At 40.3% G+C, this 24,855-nt stretch overlaps 2 protein-coding genes across 2 annotated transcripts in view; one reads left to right on the plus strand and one right to left on the minus strand.

The window, feature by feature from the left end:
* Positions 1 to 37: 37 nt before the first annotated feature.
* On the minus strand, positions 38 to 21,261 carry USP8 (ubiquitin specific peptidase 8). The gene is given in 21 exon segments (XM_039722875.1): positions 38 to 1,092; positions 1,306 to 1,438; positions 1,810 to 1,952; positions 2,299 to 2,535; positions 2,852 to 3,062; positions 3,499 to 3,711; positions 4,329 to 4,591; positions 5,025 to 5,105; positions 5,734 to 5,823; positions 7,057 to 7,665; positions 8,785 to 8,978; positions 9,166 to 9,310; positions 10,470 to 10,632; positions 10,881 to 11,025; positions 11,754 to 11,797; positions 11,799 to 11,809; positions 12,426 to 12,570; positions 15,088 to 15,173; positions 15,642 to 15,786; positions 16,419 to 16,589; positions 21,125 to 21,261. Coding segments are annotated over 20 exon segments (3,348 nt in total). The 5' UTR covers positions 16,523 to 16,589; positions 21,125 to 21,261; the 3' UTR covers positions 38 to 906.
* Positions 21,262 to 24,364: 3,103 nt separating this feature from the next.
* Positions 24,365 to 24,855, plus strand: part of GABPB1 (GA binding protein transcription factor subunit beta 1) — a 20,408-nt gene continuing 19,917 nt past the window's right edge. Inside the window, exon 1 of the mRNA XM_039722880.1 lies at positions 24,365 to 24,775. The gene's annotated coding sequence lies outside the window, so the exon portion shown is untranslated. The remainder of the gene's footprint in view (positions 24,776 to 24,855) is intronic.

Here is a 24,855-nt window from a genome sequence, read left to right on the forward strand (position 1 = left end):
AAAGATGCAACTAAAAGAAGTTTTTAAACTAATCAGCTCTATGCAAAACAATATTTTTATCTGGACAACCTTTAAACCGTGTATGAGTCAGACTGTTATTATGTACAATCTTAATCATTGCATAACAAGCTGAGAATGAAAAACCAAACCCAAACATACATTTAACAGGATATATTTTTAAATAATTTCTTCATTAAGGTTTTTAATGCATGTGTACATGAAAATTTATATTAAAAAATTAAAAAGGAAAATCTTGTTTGTTTAGAATAACTCTGAAGTGCACAAATATTGACAAAAGCTAACAGAAAAAATAATACAGCTCTGCTTTTTTATTAAGTAGTGTTGCAATTACTTAGAGCTGGCAAATAAATGCAATCCTCTGAGTTTTGGAGTCTCACAAAAAGGACAACATTTTATTATATACATAATTCTGATGTGCAAGTATGCAATCAATATGTACACTTACATTCCTAACTGTTTACATCGTTCTAGAGTATTCACAGTAGAGTCAAGCTTAAGGTTAGAAATGTGAAAAGGCCATTAACAGTGAAAGAAAAAATAAACCAAGATATGCCTTGGGATTTTAAGACATTTTAAACTACTTGTTAATAGATTTCAGATGACTAAGCTAGAATTTAATTTTGGAGCAGACTAAAAATATAGTTCTTTTTTAAATAAACAGTAATGCAGTATGCTTGTAAATGGTTTCACAGATGGCAGTATGAGCACAAGCGTTACCCTTCGGTGTCTGATTGTTAAGCACTGCTATGCCTGAGCGAGCCCTGCTGCAGGCACCCTGCTCCTGCCACTCCTCCAGGGACTGCTGTACCTCTGCATGTTTATGTGCATTCCCAGGCCTACTTTGCTCTTGAAGAAAGAAAACCAGTTTGCTTAAGACACGTTCCTTTACGTGGCCATATCTAGTGCTCGCTGTTCATAGGAAGTATAAAAGAGAATGTAAGCAGCTGAGGACTTCACCGAGGACGCCGAGATCTCGGACACTTCATGGTCATCAAACTTAAACCAGCGCTGCTTTGAAGCGTTTTTGCAGTAGGCTGTGTAGTGCCCCCCGTCCAGCCCACCGTAATGATTCTGTGAATGTAAGGCAAGGGTTAGTGGCCTTCAAAGCTGTCCTTTCTTCCCTGGTTAGGGAAATAATCTAGAACATGAAATGTTTACTAAATCCCAATTGTTCTTTTTTAGAATACAACTTAGTCTGCAACGCAGCCTGGCTGAATCCCACAGGCCACCCTGAGTCCTGGCATAAAGTGCAGCTGGGTTTTGAAATGTGACATGGTTACTCACCGATACTGAGAACAGATTGTATCTCTTCAAGGAAGTCTTTGGACCAATAACATACTGAGAGAGGTCAAGAGTTTCCAGTGGAAAATCTACTGAAGTTTGAAGCTTTTGTTTCCATCTTCCATCATAGGAAAATCTAGAGAATTAAAAAGCATCATGAAAAGTTACAAGCTGTTCACAAGCTATTCCACTGTATTAAGCATGTTAGGTTTCCCTGTTTTTAACCAGGATGTGATCTCAACTAAAGCCCCCAGTTCTGTTAACGTTTGCTCATGTGTTTCTTAGCAAAAGTAACAGGAGGTCACTTGTGAAAGTGCCTTGGAAATTACAGCCTTACAAAAGAAGCATCAGATGAAAATCAAATTCTTGCAACATTAGAATTGGTAATGTATCTATCTATGATCTTCTCTAAGTAAAAATGGTCAGCTACTGGCATGGAACAATCCAGTTCCATCAAGGCCTGGTCACTCCATCCTCATTAACATCCACCAATCACCATTTCCTTACCGTTTCAAGTGCACAAGAAGCACAGGTGGTAATTTCCAAATTTCTATTTTTTTCAAAGAGTCCCTTCGAGTTTTGCAATGGCTACAGTAAAATCTATTGTTATCAGTGAGCTTTTCTTCTTTGGAGAACAATCTAAGGCATTCCTGAAACAAAATACAGAGATTGTGAATGGTAGGCATTTATGCAAGTATAACAAAAATGTTTGTTTCCCATTTGGTTGTTAACCTGCATCAGTGATCTGCATTCTACATTTCACTGAGGAAAAGTGACTTAAGTCTATGTGTGGAAGCAAGTTTTACTGCAGATATTAATTAGCATCCTTCAAAATATACAGAATAATTAAAAATAAAAAAACCAGATTCAGATCTGTTCATGTTTCAGGTCAATGCAAATTAAGCAAAATGCTGCCCAACCCCTTCAAGCAGAGGGTGAGCAGAAGCAGCATCACAATGAAGTGCCAGAGGAAGGTTTTCTCTCCATTCCCCATACCTGCAGAGTGCATTTGCTGGAGGATGCAAGTGGTAGTGACAGATACATGAAAGCCTCGAAGGTTCGGGACCTCTTGTGACACGTCAGACACTGCACGGTGGATTTGAACTGCCCTTGGAACAGTGCCACGATGATGGACTCGTTGAGCTGCTTGTGCTTGTGCCAGGCTATTTCTGCTGCGCTTGAGTCATCCAGGTGATCGTTATTTTCTTCCTTGTATCTTTTCCTGTTGTCAGCCTGGATAGCAGACGTTTAAATACCACAGCAATATATTAACATATATGTAAGTAAGAAATCTCATCTACAGGCAAGCCTATGATTGAATATTCACAAGAATATTTAAACATGGCAGTGTAGCCAGCCAGTTCTTGTCTAGTGAGGCTTCCCTCCACTACCTTATACCTTCATACTGACTTCCTACTTTCATTCTGAATAATTGTATTTCTTTCTGTACAAGGTTGCAGTAACATAATCTTATGGAATAAGGAAGTATTAAAAAAATTTCTCTTTATCTTCTGACAGATACATAATTTGTTTTAAGTGTATTGCTTACTTTATTTAGGTCCTCATGCAAGCCATCCATTAGAAAGAGAAGCAATTCTTGGGAGTCCTGTTGGCTATATCCTGCAAATTGGTCATTAATCTTCCCAATTGTAATTTTGAAGTCTTTGGGACTGATATATTTATACTGTCCTGCCCATAAAGCTTTCATTATTACACCAAACTCTTCAGCCACTTCACCTTTATGCCCCAGGAAATTTGACCTATAAAATAAGAAAAAAAAATCTGAGCCACTCATATAACTGGGTTTTAATATTAATCTTTTTAATTCAAAACATGATCTTGATTTTAAGATAATTTCTTTAGACCAAGGAAAATTGGCTGAGTTAAATTTTCATCTATGTCAGCCCTGTAATTTGGTACGACATTTCAGATGGAAGCTACAGCTATTTTCAGCATGTTTTGTGAACTATTTAACTATTCAGTTTGGTTTTAAGAGACTCTAGTACACATGTATTTAATGAATATGGTGACCATAATTTAGTTATCACAGTCCAGTAAAATCTATTTACTGACACACATGAATTTTGAAAATGTCAAGGTGCCTAAAAGTTACCATTTGCCTCCTGCCTGAAAAAACAAACAGCCCCACTAAGTGATTTTGAATTGGCACATATAAAGCAGATGAGAGATTGTTACCTGTTAATATCAGCTTGATACAAGTTTCTGTTGAAGTACTCAGCCAGGTGAGGTGCATTGCACAGACACTGCAATATGGAATTCATGTAGCAAGTGTTCCCTAGATTCCGCAGTCCCGTCAGAGCTGGTCCCGATCCCCCAAACACAGGGTTAAGATTTCGAATCTGCGATGCAGAGAGCCTGGAAATTTCTGCTTTAGTGTAACAGGCAGGTCTGTAAGTAAGAAATTATTTTTAGGAGTCTCAGATTTGACAAAGTTGTTCACATAAATCAACAGACACCACACTTCACCCCACTATCCCCATCCATCCTGGCACCAAATACCATCATTTAGGGTATTCAAAACCAACCAATGCAACAGTGAGAAATCCATATACACTGGCCTGTAATGAGGCTGAGTTTTAGGCACCATCAGTTGTGAGATTTATATATTTTTTCCTTTATTTCTTCAATTCACAGATGAAGAATTAGCTGTTTAATACAGTTTAAAATCTGAAAACTTGCATTTCACAAACTGTCAGAAGATAGTCTTTTAGTATGTTAATACTAATAGTCTGTTAACAAATAACAGAACTTAAAAAAGCAACTGTCACCCAATTAATAGACTGTGACCTCTGAAACTCCTGCTAATACATAACTATTATATTGATTTCTCAAAGAGAACTGTTCTATACATTGAACTTCTAGCAATGAAATTTTATCCTCTTACTCTTGCATCCTTTCAAACCCACTTAGAAAACAATAATGAATTTCAGTTGGTTAAACACAAAGAAAGTCCTTTGTGCTGTCATACTGCCCGAGTTGTGATCTAACTTATCAAACAAACATACTTATTGTCACGATTGACTGCAGGAGTCACAGGAATTCTCTTCTTGTCCTCCTCCTGAATGGCCTGGGTTATGTCTGGGGACGAGTAGGAGCGCTTGAGCTTGGAGTGCTCTCTGTCCCGCTCAGCCGTCACCTTGGGCTTGGCCTTCCGCGTGGGAGGGGTGGATGGAGGAGTGGCTGCAGGAGCCATTTCTGGGGGGTACATCTGAACCGTGTTTGTTGGTGAGTGATAGTAGCGATAGGTTCCAGTGATGTCATCCAGGAACTGGGGGAAAAAAACCCCAATAGTTTCAAACCCAAGTGAAAATCCATCATTAACTTACTATTAATACATTACTGTAAGAACAGCACGAGTTTTTCAGACACTGGGATATTAAGTTGTGACTGGCCTCAACATTCATGAATTAACATTGAATGGATTAATTTAATCCATTTAATTAACATTCAATGGATTAAATTTAGTAGAAGGGGCACTTTCACCAAAATGCCTATTAAACAGCAAAAACCAGGAACAGCAGAAGAACTGTCCTAGTTTCATTACAAATAATATTAAAATTCACAAAGTGACTGTGTGGAAGTTAAAGGGGAGTAAAAAAAAGAAACAAGATCTAACTTAGAAGTAAGACACAACTGAAATACAGGACAAAACTACACAAAACACAAACAAAGTTTGATTTTCATTTCAGGAGAGGAGTTACCTTTACCCAACCTGCAGGCAGCCCTGGGACTATCCTTCCCATTTCCTCACTTCGTGCTCTCATTAATGGCTCCCGCTGGGACTAATAAACAAAGAGAAAAGTGAGGTATGTACAGTTACCTATGCAGAGCAACAAGCTGCCTGGGACTTCTCTATGGAGTTACATGATTCAGTGCAAACAGTACAATAAATCCTTGATTATAGATAGAAATAAAATGTATTGTAATGGTAATTTAGTATTTTCTATTGCTCAATCAAAACAAAAACATTGGAATCTAAACAAAACATTTGCTGACACATTCCAAAAAAACAAAAAACAAACCAACCATTTAGTCTCATGAAAGTCACAAAACTCCATTTTTTCCCTGAAGAATCAGGAAATAGTAGGAGTATATGCTTCTGTTAAACACATAAAGCTAAGCTTTTAGCTTAGCCTTAAAGCAGCACTTGAAGGTGTATGCATGAGATGACAAATGCATGGAGAATGCTTGTTAGTGCCACCAGAAATACATCAAGACTTACAATGGAAGTTTCAAGCATTTTTCATATGAATATGACAAATGGAAAAAAGCAAACGAACACTGTGAACATGGCATAGTCTTAAGATGATGACTTTAAAAACTGAAATGAAATGGAGTTTAACGTAATATAATAATCATAAAGCATCTGTGCTTGATTATTTTGGCTACATACAATACATTTGCATTTACTTTAAGTCTTTCAGTATCTTGTTCAGAATCCTCTCTAAGGGGTCCTGGCTTTTGAGCTTCACTGTCTGGTTGTCCTTTAAACCCCATTTGCTGCAAAAGATTTTGAAAGAAGGCTTCAATTTTCATCTGGCATGTCAGTAAAGAATGTTGATAAAGCAGAGTTATACTTTCATTTTTGGTAGTTAAATGCATGCACCACAACAAAGTGGTTAAAGCAGATAATTTTTATTCCTACGTACTACAGGCAATTCACTGGAATAGTTTTTGAAACTCAGTGTTGTATTACAGTTTGTTCTGTAGTTTCAACAGCTCAGAAATAAAGTACAGAAATTCCACCTACTCTACTTTCCACCCTAAAAGTTGTGGGCTTTATAATTGGTGTTAAACTTCAGGATTTTTTCCCTTTGACTCCTCACTGGTCAAACCTCTCCATGGAAAAGGCAAACTGTGAAGCCAACATGAATTTGGTTGATCACAGGCCATCATTTTGGGATTATGTGAAGTTGCTCTGTCAGTCAAAAGCTCATGAATGACTGTGCTAAATTTGCACAGGAAGATTTATTTTTTGCTTTCTTGTGCATTTGGATTAAACAAGCATCAGAATATGATCAAATCACAACTGCAATTAGAAAAGCAGAGAAAAATATCCTAATGCAAGTTCTTGAGAAGTGGTTTTAAAGACATCTGTTCCATTGTTAGCTTTGCAAGTGGCTCCTGTTTTATGATCAGATGATTTGTACATTGAGAAATTCTGCAAATTTTTTCAAGAACGAGGAAAGAAAGAACTGTGACTCTCCTCCCCGCCAAGGTTTGGAACTGGACTGTTTTCAGCAAAAATCCTAGATGAGGATGTTGCTTTGCTTCCTGTGCCAGGTAACAAAATCCTGTCCATGTTCCCAATGTTCTGTCAATGTTTCCACACCTGGGGGCACTAAAGGGCTCCTTATGACACCAGTGTGTCCTTAACATCCCATAGAATACCAAGCTGGTACAAGAAATTAAATACCACCAGGCTTTTATTTTTGAAACAGAGGGTTGCAGTCTATGAACCATCATCCCCTCTAGCTCCATGTGAGTGGGAAGTTTTATTATCCCGTGGGGATTTCATGCTGCCCACCTACAAGAAATAAACAAGCTTGTCTTGGGGAAAAAAAAAATCTATTTGTGTCTTGGTTTTAACTCTCTCCTCTACTTTTATGTAAAATGTGGTCTAAGTAAACATCCAATTATGTATTTTAAATTGCTAGATTAAAACTAGACTATTCAGCATTATTTTAGTGCATAGCTACTTCACATTTGATGATGATTTTCTTTTTCACTAACCTTGCCTGGAACAGTCACAAAGGTCTGAGATGCATCACCCAGTGCCCGTTTCTGTGTTTCTGGTGTTCGAGTTCCCTTTTCTCTTTCTTCCATGGATATTTTGTCAATCTCAATCCTTTTTGCACCAATGTTTTCTGGTTCATTTTTATTTTGCCTTTTTGCTTCTACTGTTTCTCTGTGTGCTCTTTCTTGTTCCTTTTCCTCCTGTTCTCTTTTTGTTTGTTCATCCCTCTCCTGCTCTCTGTCCTCTTTTGATTGCTGTAGCTTTTCTTTGTGTTCCTTTTCCTTCTGTTCTTCTTTTGCCTTTTGTTCTTGTTCTTTTCGTTCTTGTTCTTCTTTTTCTCTCTTGAGCCTCTCTCTCTGTTCCTGCTGCTGCCTGTCCCGCAGTTCCTTTTCCCGTCTGTTTTTCTCTAACAAAGCAGCAGTTTCCGCATGGACCCGACTTTTCTCTTCTTCTGTCAGAGTGCTCCTTCCATCATGCACGGGCTTTGTGGAGCGGTCTGGAACAATTCTTCCACTCTCACCAGACTGGCTGTCACTGATTGTACTTGGAGCTTTTGCTCTGTTATCACCAAGGATTTTTAGTGAAGGCTTTTTAGAACGATCCACCTGTAACACAGGTGCAGAACACAGAGTCTAGAACAACTCACTGCAGCTATTACTACTCTCTTTGCTAAGCCCTTCCTAAGTGAGATTTGTAAGAGAATAAAGATTATATCAAGTTGACTTCTGACAGAGAGAGAGAGAGATATCTTTCAATTTCATTAAATCTTCTCATTCAAACTGCTTGTTAGTAAAATTAGGTATTCATTCCAGGTGTGAACTAATAAACAAGTGCTAAAGAATCATAGGGACAGCATTATACACTGATTACCACAACCCTCTATTTTTGAGCTTTCAAAGGTGAACGTTTTAGGGCAATCAGGCAGCCTAATTAGGGCTTGGCTCTCTCAGTCATGTGACAAAGCACCTGTTTAATGGGAAGGGGTATTTAAGAATGGCTTATGCTCAGCTGTTGCTAGTAGGTAGTTTTGGATGCTGGAGTGAATGTTCTGAAGAAATAAAAGTTCATCTGGTTCAGGGACAAACAGAAATAAGGTCTCTAAATTTTACAGTATAGGATCTCTTGAATGAAATCTGTATCTAGAAGGCTGAAAGTGAAGAGCTTTTAAGCCTTGTCTCCTAAGGAAAGTATTATTTTAGTGTAAGAACTCTACAAAGGTGTTTTTATGAAGTTTTATTCACATGAAAGGAAGATACAAATTCCTATACTTTTGCTACTGGACCCAGAGTAACAAAACACCTGAATGTTTTATTATTTGAATGAAGATACAGTGGCTGGAAATCAGACCTGTGGAACACCAAGGTAAACCATGGCTTAACTGTCCTCTCTGTATTTCATCCTGTGTGCTTTAAGTAGAAAGGTTACTTATAAACTTTCTGAATTAGTGATCAATTGCTGACCTTGAATTTCTCACATGCTCCTGTAAAAACATTTATGAAAAGTTCTGCTATTCTGTTGAGTGTTTTTAGTTTCATATAATTCTGTAGATCAGTTACCACAGCTTCATGGACCACCAAGAGTCTCTGTACCAATATACTCATGTACAAGGCTTAAACAAATGTATTGAGCATGTTTACTTGTGGATTTAGAGTGCTGGGTGTGGTGGGTCTCTAACACATTAACCATATACTAACTGAAAAAAAGAAACAGATCAAAAAGCTTACCTCAGGGATACTTCTTGTAACTGACATGGGATTAACTACAAAGGAACTGTCAGATTTTGGAACAGCAGCATCCTGTATGTTTGGTCTGTTAAGTGATTTTAGTCTCTCTTCCAAATTATCTCCCATTTCTTCATTTTCAGCAACAACAGGTGGCACAGGAGCTGGCTCCTCCAGAGATGGATATGTAAAATCCACTGCAGGAGTGGGGACAGGAGGGAACCATAAGAGAATTATCAAAACAAAACCATAAAAGCAAAATCAATCCCCCATTCCAAGCAAAAATTTAGTTTTTAGCTAGAATAAGACTTTCCTAAAAACACCTGAATGAATGAAAAACTCATCCAGTAAGTACAAGTGTTTGGTTTTGCTCTTTATACTTACAAGAAACAGTCACTGCTTCAGTCCTGCCATGCTGGGGTGGAGTGACTCTAGCATTTGTTGTATACTGAGGAAAACAAAGGAGCCAGTTTTCATAACCTCCCTCTAGAATTAAAGGTTCATTCTGCAGGATGGTTTTGCTTTCCCACTGTATGGAAAAAAAGTTTAAAATTAATTGATTTTAAAATAGAAAGTAAACTTTTACAGCTTAATAGTGTTGTTTAAATTCCTGTGCCTAGTCATTAAATTGAGAGATTGTTTTTTAAGATTTTTAAACAAGAATTAGAGGTTGCAAAAATAGGGATCCTCTCTGTGTTTGGAGAATGCCCAGCACAGCTGGGTTCCTAGCTCTGCCTACAACAGGGTGTGAATATTTCCAGTAGAGAAAGAACCACTTACTGCTACTTCACATAACAATCCTCCACACACAAAAGTATTTTTATTACAGTATTTGCTTCAGTTTCTTATTTGGTATGTTTGCTGAGGGATTAGTGATTTAGAAAGCCTAACACTGACTTCTGAAACCCCTTGAGAGTCCAGGGTTCAGACTGCCCTCCTCCTGATGTCCTCGGTACTAGTACATGAACAATTCACAGACAGTCTAGAGAACAGTCTGTAAACAAGGAGAACTGTTGAACTATCTCTGAACCCCAGTCCTGAATGTCAAGGTAACAGAAGATTTGCAGTCTTTCACAAGAGCCACCACTGTACAGAGGGGGGACAACACAGCCACAGAGAGTTTGACTCAAAAATGTTGGGCATCTGCTCACTGTGGAGTCTATAAGCTTCCTGCACTGATCCAACTCGAATTTAAATTAATGTTTACCTAAAAGTTATATTCAAAAATGCAGAAAAGTTAACTGTGCTGAAAATATTTCTGGAGCTTCCTTCATTGCAGCCCCTCCACTGTAGGAAGTACCTGGCTGACAGGAGTGCAAAGTAGGTGGCCAACCCATTTCCAGGGATAAGGAATTACTGTTGTTAATATAGGACAGAAGGTGACTGTTCCTGGGAAACAGGACTAAAAGTACTTTCCCAAACAACGCTGTCAGCAAAGAACTCTAAGTTGATGAGCTGCTTGTTAAGGAAGTGAGTGGAATCATTCTGCCATTTACCTGTTATAAATTATGCTGTCCTCTACTAGAGGGCAGTGTGAAACTTCAAAATACACTTCTGCTATGAAAACAAGCAGGCTTTGAAAACTCAACCAAGTGTCACTAAAGCCTCCACATACTTTGTAAATTCAAGTGCTTCAAGGCCTTATTTACTAAGATGAATTAATAAATTAAAAGATGAAATTTGCCAACCTTAAAAAGCGCATCTTTCAGGCTCTGTAGAGTTGTTCCCAGCTTTAAGTCTTCAGCAGAACTAAACCAGTCTAGCAGTATAACATAATGGAACTGTCCTCTCCTCTTCCATGAATCCCTAGAATCCTCTGGGAGTCTAGCTTCAATCAGGTAAGCAGTATCTCTGAAATGTATTAACATGCATTTAAAGATTCATGTACAAGTAACATTTTGTCCAACAACATAATTCATAGATATTAATGTGCTTGGATAAAATAAATATACACTGTGTTGAAGTCAGTACATGCAAGAACAGAGCTGTGCAGATACATCTCACCCACTGGTACACAGCAGGGATTCTGACACTAGGTGTACAAGCTTTAAAAGCATAGAAGATTAAATATTTCACTCTCATTTAACATCATGTCTTACCCAGGATGGATAGCTTCTTCTGGGACACTGATGGATTTTGGAATACAGGATTCCTGATAATCCTTTGATTTTCGAGCATCCATTATAAGCAATTCAATATTTTTGTCTGACATCATTGCAAACAGTCTCTCAGGTGTGACAGATCCTTGAAAGAGAGAAGCAATTACATCTAAGAAGCTACATTATAAATGAAGATAGCTAAGAATGGCTATGGTATCTGACTGGTGCAATCAAGACTGCAAACAGATGAAACAGAACTAAGAAGTCCCACAAAGGCATGGAGGTGAGACATTACAGTGTGGGCCTTTTGCTCCCACTGCTGTAGTGATCAGCACCTGATCTGTTAGATTAGACAATACTGAATATTCCAGTGATAAACGAGTTTAACATATTGTGGTCTCATTTAAATCAAGCTATATTTACAAGCATTTGTGAACTACAAGCTGCAGATATTCCTCTTAAAAACTCTAGAGAATGTTTTAACATACTTATTATAAGAACAAAAAGCAGAACGTTGTAAGAAGAATGGAAAAATTTTCTATTTACCTGAGTAAGCTGTCATATTTCATCCTTGCCTATCAGCAGTAGAGCAGTTTTTCTTTCTAACCTGACCACTTCAAGACTAGTTCATCTTCCATTACTGAACAGTTGAAAAACTAACTACAGATCTCTAGGTTTATGAGAAGTAATGAAGGCTTTAATACAGAGTTTAATGAATTACTGATTTGTTGTAACTGAAATGCAGGATACTAGAATTTCATCAAAATATTTTAACTGTGAAATAACTCCTGAGAAGGACTGCAGCTGTGAGGTGATTAGTGCACAGTCATACAGAAATCTTTTCCACATTTGTGTGAGCATTGCATTGCTTACCACTCAGGCTATCAGATTGATCTTTTCTTTCCAGTGAATGCTTTGTCACCATTAATCTGTAGAAGTGAGAAAAAAAAAAAGTTTAGCATATAATACTGAGAACTAAGGTGGCCAACTGGCAATGACTCTCATAGAGCCTGAAGGAAACCTGTCAGAAAGTTGAGCCACAGGAACAAACACAGCACAAGGGAGCTGCTTCTGAAGATGTGCTGACAAATGTACTCAAATGTACTCAACTGAGGTTGCTGCCCTGCCTAGACAGAAAACATTTAGAGAGGTAATACAACCTAGGACACCAACATCTAACAGAAGAAATTCTTTAAGTATTTGTCAAGTATTAAGTGTTAATTGTTTCCACACTACTCCTAAAATGGAGACATGTTACCCTTAATATCAGTCTGTCACCATTACCTTGGATTTCTTGCACTAATTCTGGCATAAAACAGAATTTGACTTAACCATAAAGCTCAGTCTATCTTATACAAGACTTTGAGGCTGCTAGAACTTCACATATTCCAAGGAAAAAGGTCAAAGAAGGGTTAGGGAGAGTGTACATTAATTCAAAAAACTCCACCTTGATTCTGACCTGAAAATAGCTACTAGTAGAGACCAAATTCTACATTGAAACTATACATTCAGATTGGATTAGAGTTTGTAAACACCTTCACTTACCCTTTGGCTTTTTCCTTTGGAATCCACAGCACCTTCTGAGGAGTTTTTGGCTGAGCTCTTTCCATCATCTTTTGGTTCTTGCTTTTTCTGCAGCTCTTGTCTGTCCCTCTCTTCGAGTTTTTTCCGAACTTCAGCTTCTTCATATCTATTGGGGGAAAAAAGTGCCTTTTTCAATATTGTGGTTTTGGCTAACCTTGGATTATTACTATCAAAATCACCAAGTCTTCAGTCAAAAACTTTAAAAGAAGTATTTAGAATTTTAAAAAGTTGAAGTATTGCCAGTTTTTGTATTCTAACAAACTCCATTTTGTTTCCTAACAATGTGGTCTTATTTTTCCCACTTTTGGGTTTTCTTATTGTTAAATCTTGGTTTGAGTCCTATTGTAAAGTCATATTGATTGTAAAGCTATTTTTTTCTTCAAACCTGGGTCATGCTTAGCTATGGTATCTCTGAATGCTTTTCACTTTCCACAGAAAACAGTAGGTACTGGTGACTTACAAGTAAACTCCAATCAATATATTACAAGTCATCCCAGGTATTTTATTTCATTTTGCAATGGAGCCAGTGAAGAGTAAATTAGCTCAGATATCTAAATTTGCTTTTTTTGGGAAGTTGGATCAGAACTACTTATACAGTAATCACCTTCAGAGTGTTTCAAACACTGGGCCTACAGGGAAGCCAATGCAAGAACTGTGTTCACTCAGGAGTTTTGGGGGATGAGGTCTTGCATACAGCTGTCCTTTTCATAAAGCCTCAGTCTTGAAAATTGCCCTCCCAGCCTTTCACCACTGGAAGGACAATCATGGCATTGCAGCCAGTGATCTCCAAACTACAGTTTTCAGATCACCCACTGGAGGTTTGTACAGTCACATCATTGTTGAATAGTATTCACTTACATTTAATACAACTGAGAAGTTTAAGGGTTACTAGTACCATAAAACAAAAGAAGAATGTTTGACCTAACAATTTGGATGACTGAACCAAGAAGTAAAACATGAACTCAGAACTGTGTTAGTAAGTGCTCATTTTAACCAGATGTTGCGTAATGAGGGCTCAAATAACAATGACAATACAGCTGTATTTCAGTTCAAAAGTACTGTGTTAATAACCTACATCGTTCAATCAAATTCCACCTCCAAGTCTACTGCACTAATTGCCCACTAAGAGGGAGGAGGCAGCAAGTCTGTGATTTTATTTTTAAACAGGCTTCTTGATTTGGCACAGGCACTGTAAGTTAGAACTGAGCGTTTTGTTCCCACTTGGAGTTAATGACACTAAAGCATATTTCAGATTTTAGTTTAATTTGGTCAGTATGAAATATTTACCCATCAATTTCCTATTTATACTTCTAAAGCACGTAGTGGGTCATTCAAGTAAGCATTCCTGCACCTATACAAGTTTCAGCAGCTCTACTTTTAGTTAACAATTAACATTCAAACCATTTGCTGGCTTACCGCCTGGGGAAGAAATTATACAAATAATTTCCTTGAAACTACTTCTGTAGTTACACAGGAGTCACGTTTCATTTCTGTTACCTTTAAATATTTACACATTTTGCCAGAGTAGTTAGAAGTTACTGTGTCAACTTCAAAACTCTGTTCCTTTCATAAACAGACATAGGTTATTTAAACAACAAGTCTCTACATTTCGGGTTTCTATGATTCTATCGATGTTTACTCTTAAGAGTAAATTTGTAGCTGTTTAATTGTAAGACTCACCTAAACAAAGAAAATCTAGAGATTGTTTCATACACAGTGTCATGAGATCTTTATGAAGTCACTCTTCACATACAATAACTACACTCACAGTTCACCTAAACTAACTTTATAGATTTAGCACTTTGGAGGGCATAAAATACACTTGCACAAGAATACTTGGGAGGAGGTGGGGTGGGACATGATACTTGTCAAAGGAAATGTGCCCAGCTGCAGAGAGAGACAAAAGAGTGAGAAAGTGGCTAAGGATGCAAGAAGCAGAGAAGGCTGGAAATAAGAACTACTGTGCTAAATGTCACCTAAAGATAGACCCTACCTTACAACTTCTTACTAATACAGTTTCATGGCTTATGGCACAAAGATGTAACATGACAGCTGTCAATCAGGTACCCAAAAGCCCATTAGCATCTGCTCATTTACATACTGGCAGAACTGTGCATTCCATGCACATATCTGCAAGTGGCAGAGGAAAAGTGTGGCTAATGAATCAAAACCTGGCATTTCTTAATGTAAACTACCAGACCTGGGGGACTTTTTAGCCTATCTGATTATTAGGAACATTCATTAAGATATTTAGACTCAGATGACTTTATGATTAAAAGGTTAAGGAGGAAATTGCTCTTGATCATCTCTCCTGTATATATACTTCAGACCTTGTGGTTTCTTTTCATTAGTCAACAAAACTAGGAGACACTGTTAACAAACCAAAGTTACCAGGAATTAGCAGACAGTGTACAAAATGACAAGTTTTTGGAGCATGTGGCAGTGAAAATTATCTCTAATAAAATACTTCTGGGAATAAATTTAAGCTCTCAGGAGTTTCAGGTACCTATGGTTTACTCAAGTGTAATTGCTTACTACTAAATAGCATGAAAATCTGCCCTTGGCACAGATACAGGCTCAAGGTATGAAGAACAATGTTTTAGCAAACAACTATATTACATACCTGAGTTTAAGGCTGTCTGACAGTATTTCAGCTTCATCAAGAGCTTTTTTTAAATTTGTAGGTCCCAAAATTGAATGAAAATAATCCTAAAATGACAAGCATCACATCATATACAGTTTAACAATGCCTACTTCTATGCATGTCAAGAGCCACTAATGTATGGAGAATTAATATTATATTAATGCAAAAAAAACCCCAACTGGTTTGAATCAAAATATTTTCCATATAAATATGAGTTTTGTTTTATAGCACTAATAAATAAAGGCTAGACAAGGCAACTTCACCAAAAGAGTCTGACTGGTAAAAATTACAAGAATATCTTTCCATGAAAAAATATTCACAGATCTGACAATTTGTATAGTTCATACATAAAAGGAAAACTGTAAAAAAAAATTAACACCAGACTTGTCAGAAAACAAGAAAGAAAACACAGCACCATAAGTGAGACAGTTTACTTATTATCAGTGTGATCCTTTGAATGTGCATTAGTGTAATTCTCTGTACTTCTCACACTTTGAGCAATGCAGAAGAGATCAGTCACAAAGCTTTTATACCTGCTGCTGCTTAAAATCAGGTCTCTTTCTAATAAGGTTATAAACAGCCACATATTTCATATATAGGATGTAAGCTTTTTCTTCATCTCCATCCAGTCTGCTTTCCTCTGCTGCCTTGAAAATCTTAAGGGCACTCTGCACATAACTGAAACCAAAGAAGAGGAGTAAAGCACATAATTGTTCACTTGTCCTCAAACACCTTTTCATTACAAGAAACCATCCTAAGTGTTTACAGACTTCACCCATATATTAAGCAGTTGATTTTACCACCTTAATATAAAGCTTTCATTAGATATGAATTGCAATCATGTTCCTACAAATAATGTTTATCTTTGCTAGTTTGTTTACCAGCCTTATTATTTGAAGTCTTCCATAATTAAATACCAGAGTGAGATATGGAAAAAGGTACTCTTCCCTTCTAAGAATAACTTTCTTTCTGGGAAAAACTACATCATAGTAAGACAAAATTAAATCATTGATTGTCTAAAAATGCTAGAGGCAAAGCATTCAGACACTTGCTAAAGGTTCTGTCATTTTTACAGATTTGCATTTATGTAGCCTTTCCTTTAAGTATGCAGATTTTCATGGGCACTGTGCTCTGTCCAAGTCATGTTTTGGCAGTATGCATATCCAATGTGACAGCTGAGAGCCATACATAAGACTATTGAAGATTTAGTATCTAGCAGAAATAATGAAAGAAATTTAGATCCACAAAAATTTGTTCTGGAACCACTAATATTTTAAGTATTAATTAAAAATTAATTGTAACATAGATACCTTTTTGTACTGGTCTTTTCAGGTTTTACTTCTGTCTTCTTATTGAGATCTTTCAATGAAGTAGAGAGGTAGAGCTCCTTAGGTACAGATGCCACAGCAGGCATGTTAATATTGTTACTTATGTCCCTTCTAGGGTGTTACAGCTTCTTAGAAGTCTCTATCAGTATTTTCCTGGAGGAGGAAAAAAGGGTAGGAAGAGCCAAATTATATTCCAATTACTTTTAGTATAGTAGTTATAGTCACCTGTGTAGGTTTACTACCTAATTTATCTCACCTTATGTGACCTAGAAACAGAGTGTCTGAACAATTATTAGTATAAATTAATCCTCTCAAAGTGACAGAATTATTTGAAATCACTTCAGATAATTGATCAAGAATGTTCAGCAATATGGTGCTAACAGAAAAATTTTTTAAAAAATGCTGACTCATGAATGTCAAAAATCATCATAACCAGCAAATTTATTCTACTAAAATGCCAGCAAGTATACTATCAAAAAATAGCTGACTCCTCTGTATTCTGCAAATACACATTACCTCCTCTGAAAAATGACTTCTAATGTCTTGCTAAGAGATAAGCTGAGAACAGGAAGGCTGCTACCATTAAAGTCTACTGAAATGTCTTGGACATTGTGCAGGTCTTCAACTCCTTGGTGCTACTGACTGTGCTTTCATTTGAAAGTGCTCTCCACGTAGCCATGAAATAGTTAAGCAGAGTTTGGTCACAAGGGACTGTCACATCATGTTATCTGAGACAAGGGAAGTCCATGAAGTCTCCTGTGGACAATCTAACTAAAATTCTTTGCATCTAGTACACAGTGAGCTATTTTAGCCTTGGGGGTGGCAGGGGAGGAACTGAGCTCCCTCACAAGCAAGAGGGGAGACATTAAATGTGGGTGATACTGAAGGAATGAAGGGGGACTCAGAAGACGGAAAAATGATATCAGCAAGTAGTTTATTTCCTAGTAGAGAAAAGCCACATGGCTTTTGACAAGATGAAGGTCGAGCATTTCTCTTTCACTCTCAATGTGATCAGCATCAAGTGTGACCAAAAAACCCAGCCAGTGACCTCAGAGGGAAGTTTCACCTGACCAAAGTGATCAGTAGCTGACTGCCACTCAATGAGGTAGTCCCAATGTCCCTCCCTCTTTCTCATGCTGGTCTGGTACTTCTCCAGCCTCTTACTGAGCCAATTCAGCCTGCTGAAGAAGCAGAAAGGCCACACAGCTTGTGCAAGGGCAGCAGTTGGCACGGGCAGTCAAGAATGAGAAGCTAAGGTGGGAATGGGATCCCTTCCCAAGGCTCAGAGCTGTTGTACTCCTTGAAGAATTACTGCAGAGAGTATTGCTAGCCTGACTTGTTAGTCTAGGAACTGGTTATCAAACAAAGACACTAAGTTAACACAAACCTTTGGTCTAAGGTCTGGTATGCCAAGGTCAGACTAAACAAAATCTAGCAAAATAACTTATGCTTGAACACAGATGCTGTACTTGCTAATTCCTTGATAACTAGGTATCAGCTTTTTAAAACTGAAAAATTTGATAAAAATCCTCTCTTAGTAGACCAATTTCTAGATAATTCTATAAAGTAAGTACTGAAGTCCTCAAATACTATCTTTAATACAGAGAATTAAAAACATATCCCATACCTCACTCATCTTAAAACATTCTCTTTTCTATGTGATGTGTCATTCATTCAGTTGTAACTTTCAGGGACACACTTAGGAGCTGAGAACAAGGCAGATAATTCATTAGAACTGCATGCAGTAGAAATAAAACACAGACATTCCCTGCCCCAAAGAAGACCTTTCCAGTACAAAAGCCTTTTAGCCTAAAACAAAGACATACTTTTTGCAACCTTATAAAGAGTGGCTTCACTCTTATAAAGATTTTGGTATTGCTTGTCTCATTCTACCTTCAGAGCATGTCTTTACCTGGCTTTTTTTTTTCTCCATGGAACTGTAAATAGACTTTTCCTTTGAAGCTTTTAAGTCCTTTCCAAATATATCTTCAATGTTTGCTCTGTTATGTAACCAGTATTTTCTTAATCTGAAGTGGCAGCATTTGGTTGTGTTCTGACAGAATATTGTAACTAAATACGCAGTCTGAATAAGATATGCACATAGCATTAGAGTGCTGTGTGCATATGAGCAAAAAAAGCTCAAGATTATGTGGAAGATGAACCATTTAATGATGTCAGTAAATTCTCAAGTGTTGCTGACACACCTTGAAAAGGGCAGATCTTCTGGAACATCATCTATACAAATGCAGAACTAATAAATAAAAGACACCTCTAAGCTTTGGCCTGAAACAAAAATTTTCTTTCCACATTTTCCTATGGTCACTAAGTTATAACTGCAGGTCTTTAAACTGCCAATCAAGTTCACTGCTGAACTTTAATTTTCTGATTAAATGAAATTTCTATACCTTTTTTAAAACATGAGCTTCTAACCACAGCATCTGATGAATGAGGTATTACCCTTTGACTCCCACAGCACCACAATTCATAAAATATGCTGCAGTGAAATGAGTAAGAATGGATAAGGAACAACATTTCCTAAACTTTAAAAAAAAATCAAATTCTCAACGACACACCTAGTCAAAATACACACAGCATATGTCACTAGTTGATTTGAGATACCAGTTGCAGTTTCTAAGACATTTTTCTATATAGAATCTTAATTTTGGATTTGTAACTAACATTTTCAGGTTTATGCATCACAAATGCCCCAACTGGATTTTATTACTACAGACTGACCATTGTTGACTGCTCAGTCTTAGCTCATGAGAACCCTTAAAATTTTTTTAAGCATCCACTAAACTTCAAGATGTGCATTACCTTAATTTTTCCTCATACTCAAATGAACATGGTTTATTTCCTTCATTTTTGAGCAAGCTCTAGGAAGACTAATTTCAGAGTCCAAATCAGCTCCTTCATTGACAAATATTGCCATCTGACTTTGAACACAATTTTTTACAGATACCAGATTCCTAATTGGACTAGTCTCAGCGGAGGAATCCAGCAAAACCCAGTTGCACAAATACAGTTTGGAACTAGTCAGCATCAGAGGAAACTGGATCATAAAACCATGAATACAATGGATTGAAGAAGTTGTAATAGCTAAATCTACTATTAATCAACTCTATAAGGAAGAAGAAACAACTTATTTCAGGTTTGTCAGCTTTTATCTTAAAAATTAAGATCAAACTCAAAACCTGAGACCTTTTCTACCCCCAGCTGAAGTATTATCTCTGGCTCCTTTTTCATACCTATGAGTGCTGAAAACAAGGCCACTATCCCAAAATATAAGTGAAGTCATGCTTGTATGATTATAGGCATTTGACATACTTAGAATGGATAGTTTCACCCTGACAGAGAAACATACCTGTTGGTAACAGGTTTTTCAACATCTAATTATCATGCCAGTTTTACTAAGGATATGAGTAAGCTTTAAGTGGAATGACTACAGAGAGAACAATGCACTGAAGCAGTTACACTGCAAGCAGTGCACACACTAACACAGTGTGAAATACTGACACAAATAATGTGCATCACCAATTCAGGTATGTAATAAAGTATTATTCACTTATTTTTCTCTCTAGCACTTGAGCAAATGAGAAATGGATTTCTCATGAGCATTAAGTTACTCAGTTTTCTCAGAATTAAGTTTTACTGCCTGTACTTAGTACACAAGAGTCAGTTTTTTAAGATTATCAGTTTGAGTCTAGACACCAAGAATTTTTCAATGATTGAACTGCACAATCAATCAGCATATTTAGTTCTGTGAGTCCTCTAGCTCTCTTCCAGGCTCTGGTACTGTTAATGCTACAGGCCTTGGTTCTGTAACCTAATGTGCATGGGATGGTTATAACCATTGGGGGTTCTTATGGCAAGCTCATTATGCTCACAGAGAGTACCCAAACTTTCACCATTCCTCTGCTTGCCACAGTCACCAGGGCAGTAACACATCACAGGGCTCTCTCTGGCCACGTACCCTGCTGAAACCTGCACTGCCAAGCCTGCAAGGACTCTCCACGCAGTGAGAGAACCCTCTGACAGACAACCATCCAACAGTTTCACTGACACCAAGGGGAAAGATGGACACTATGAAGTTTCTTAAATACACTGAATTTTCTGCAGGAAGTTTGAAAGTTACTCTATCTAAGTAAAACCACAAATAGCTCCACTTGTTATTTAGATAAATGAACATGTGCAAGGCGCAGGCAAACAGCAGAGGTGATAAGAAGCCGGGGAGGTGACAGAGGCAGCAAACTCCTCCAAGTTTGCAGGCGGGCGGTCGGCAGCGCTGCGGCCCGGCTGAGGCAATCATCCCCATGACAGCGCAGCTCGCCGGCCGCGGGAGTGCGGCACTCTGGGAAGCGCCGCTTCCCTGCCATCTTCCTCCGGCCGCTCTCGGGCTCGGCTCCGCCGGCCCCCTCGCTCCTCACCCTGGCCGGGCGAAGGCGGGGAGACTGCGGGCTGCCCAAGGTCACAGCGCCGGCTCCCCGCCGCGCCAGGCCCGGCTCTCCCCGCGCGGCCCGGACCGGCTCCCCCGTCCTCCGCAGCCCCTCGAGGGCCGCTCCCCCCGCACGGCGGGGCTGGGCCCGGGATCCCTCCAAGGGCGCCCGCCCCTCCCGTCACTGCCGGAGTCCCCCTGCCCCGCAGGCCTCGCTCCCGCCGGCCCAGAGCCGCCCCGGCCGCGCACTCACCGCCGCGGGGACTCGCTGCCTCCGCCCGCCGGCCCCGGGCAGGCCCATGTCCGAGCGCGGCTGCCGAGGAGACGCTACGCGGCCATGGCAGCTAGGGCGGAACTCGGCGGCGTCCCTCCCTCCCTGCTTCCCTCCCTCCGGCCGGGCCTCCGCTCCCCGCGGGGGCGGGGACTGTCACGGCCCTATCCGTGCCGCGGGGCCGGCTCGGGTGCCGGGCGGCCCAGCCGGTGTCCTGCGGGCCCTGCGGGGCGCGGCAGCGCTGGGGCGGGCGGGGGACGCAGACCCACGGCCGCCCTGGAGCTGGGGTGGCTCCGGGGGCGGTGTGAGAGGAGCGAGGCTCGGTGACCTCGCGCAGCTGCACCCGCCGGCCCCGGAGAGCGCTCCGAGGCAGCCAGGGTTACCCTCCGTGCCCTGCCAGCCTCCGTGGGCCGCCGCCCCGCCGGACCTGCTCCTCGTCTCGGGAGCAGGAGATTTGCTACTGTGGCCAAGGCACTAAGAGCGGGCTCTGGGGTCTGTCACAGTCTGTAGGGCATCCCGGCGTTTGTATGGGGCGTTAAACGCACACTGCACCGGCAGTCTGGTGCGGGAACGCGAGACATACCTCTTTATAAAAATAGCCTATTTTTAATTTAGAGAAAACCGGATTGATGGGGGACACTCCAAGTTTTCTGTTGATGACAGTGTTTTCTGTGCACCTTGCGTTACTACAAGCATTGTATCTCAGCGATGGCAGGTATGTGTGGACGTGCTGGTACAGTCATGCTGGGAAAAGGGGAGAGGCTGCTCGTGCCGTGGAGATCTTACACAAATGGAGGAGAGGCTCTGTGCTGCCACAATCCCGCCTGTCTCCCAACTGTGTTGGAGGGTGAGGACATTCAACTACATTTCAACCTGGCACTCAGTTTTGCCAATGGAAATGTCTTGTGAGCTGGAGCAGTTTCCATCAGTGACTTTAGAAAACAGGGAGGCCTTGGAGCCTAAACAGGGAAGTTTAGAAAACATGGAGATGCCTGTCTCCATGTAGCCTTCCACAATACTTCTGCTTCCTTGCCCAGGAAGCTGAACTGTATTACAGCAGCTAGTGGTACAGTAACGTTGGTTGGTACTGGCCACATGAAAGGCTCAGACGATTTCTCCATCTGTAGTTTGCAGTGTGTGTGATGATCAGGTGTGTGAAACGTTCTGGGAGAAATGAGAACAGTGATGTCTCTTTTATTGTGCAGAAAGGTGAATACCAAAGTAAGTCAATAGATTCCAACAACTTTAAACTGAACTGAATATTAATAACACCACAGTCTTGTAAGTGCCTTTTTCAGACCTGCTCTGTGTGTTTTAGCCAGAGTGGATGATGCCAAAAAGTTATGACAAGATGGAAGGGGTATATTCACTGATGTCAGTCCACTGATGTGTACAAATTAGTGCTGACTCTCATACTCACTGCTGTCCAAACTGGACTCAGAGAACCCCTTTATTGTTTCTCTTTTATGAAAAAAATGTGTGCTACAATCTTTGGTTTTACTTGTATGGGCAAACCCCAGCCATATATAGAAAAGTGTTTGGGGAGGAGTTGCCTATGCAATTAGCTTACCCCACTCCAGAGCTTGTTTAAACATGCTAATAATGTTGATTAAGTTATAACATGCTGTGGTTGCCTCAGGTTAGAACACATTTTCCTATCAGCACGTATGTTCTTGTGTAACAGTATTAAATAAATAAAGAAAATAATTCTAGTAAAAATTGCTGTGCTTTTTAGTAGAATGTATTAGATTATTTAGCTAAAAAATTACATCTTCTAAAGCAGGGTAAAATAGAAACCATACTTTACAGATGTGAAATGTGTTCTGACTTGCCTACATCAGACATCCAATGTCTCTCTTACATGTAGTTTTGGTGAATCCTGCAAAAAACATGTTTAGACATGTTTATTTTGTGATCATAATAATGAAAACTGATACACAGTGCTAATGGACTAAATGCAGACTGCATTCTTCACCTCTATGGAAGACTGTCATTAATGTGGAAAGGCTGGCTTTTCTGTAGCACTGCTGCTAACACCACAGTCTTCCTGTTTTATTGGCAAACACCAATAAAAATGAGAACATTGTAACATTTTTTGTGTCTACCGCAACTTCGTAAATGAAAAGTCATAACATGACATGTAAATCCTTGTTGAGAGACACGGACAGGAAAAAGTGTGCTGAAGGCTGGATTTAAGGATTCCACGCCCTGGGTGACCAGTGGCAGCCCCGAGGTGCTTGGATTTGTTCTCTAGTGCCGCCTTCTGGCTGAGCACGGCCAGAAAAAACCAGTCCACAGGTGACAGGAACAAACGGTCACTGCTTGGAATATTGGTATTTGTATTTTGTACAAAGCTGCATTAGGTAGGTCAAAGGCAAATAATAATGGCTCTGTAAACAGCGTTGTAGCAGGTATTCCTCTGATTATCTAGTGGGTATTATAATCTCCAAAATAACAGACTGGAATTTTGTCGCTGGTATGTTTTCCTGAAGGATGATGATTATGAGATCCACGCTTCACAGCAGCAGATGTGTGACTTGCAACAGCTTTGGGGAGAATGTGAACACAACCATTTTGGACTGTTGAAACAAAACTGGGAGACAAATGTTTCAGGGCCTGGGCTGTCAGGTTCAGTACCAGCCTTGGACTGAAGGCCAGAGCCCTCTGAAGGAGCAGTAACAACTGAAGACTGTTTTGGAGCTGTCATCCTATCACATCCTATTTCTATGATCCCAAAATGCACCTTCCCCCATATTTGCAACTGGTGAGGCCACACCCGGAATACTGAATCCAGTTCTCAGTCCTTTAATTCAAGAAGGGTATTTTGGGGCTGGAGCAGGTCCAGAGAAGGGCAATGAAGCTGGTAAGGGACCTGGAACACAAGTTCTGTGAGGAGCAGCTGAGGGTTCAGCCTGGAGGAGGCTCAGGGGTGACTTCACAACTCCCAGATCCAAGGTTGTGGCCATGTGGGAGGGAGTTGGTCTCTCCCAGGTAACCATTGCAAGAACAAGAGGACAGTCTTCAGTTCTGCCAGGGAAGGTTTAGGTTGGACATTAAGAATTTCTTCACAGACGGTGTGATTAGACACTGGAAGGGGCTGCCCAGGGAGGCGGTACAGTCACCGTCCCTGGGGTGTTGAAGGGAACACTGGCCATGGCACTCAGTGCCCCAGTGCCTTTGCTCTACGGTGGTGTTGGGTCACACGTTGGACTCTTATGAACTCTGAGGCCTTCTCCAACAGACTTGAATCTGTGATTATCCCTAAAGCCCTGCCTCAGACAGGCAGGGCTGCGAAGTCCATGCTCAGAGAGCCTACCCTCGTCTGGGAGCACAAGCAGAGCTCCAGCAGCCAGGAGGCGGGAATTCAAGCCTCGCCACCCTGTGCTACAGAGTAACCCGGGACAGCGACCCCTGTCCTTGTTCCATAAGCTGCCTCTAGGGAGGCCGCCCGGGCCCGCCGAGAGCGCGGGGCCAGCCCTGCCCCCGCCGGGCGGGCAGCGGAACGGAACATGGCGGGGCCCCTCCAGCCCGCGCTTCCCCGCCTTTCCCCGCGGCGGCGCGCATGCGCGCTGTGCGGCGGCGAGGCCGTATCCCTCCGCGCGCCCCTTTTCCCTCGATGTCTGTGTTAATAAGGTAATTCCCGCGCCCATGGTAAGTGCCGGGCGCCCCTCCGGGCCCGCCCGGGGCGCCCCGCGCCGCCTCGCGCCCGCCCG

The sequence above is a fragment of the Passer montanus genome, unplaced genomic scaffold (genome assembly GCF_014805655.1).
Source record: "Passer montanus isolate IOZ18808 unplaced genomic scaffold, ASM1480565v1 scaffold5, whole genome shotgun sequence".
NCBI classification, from domain to species: Eukaryota; Metazoa; Chordata; class Aves; order Passeriformes; family Passeridae; genus Passer; species Passer montanus.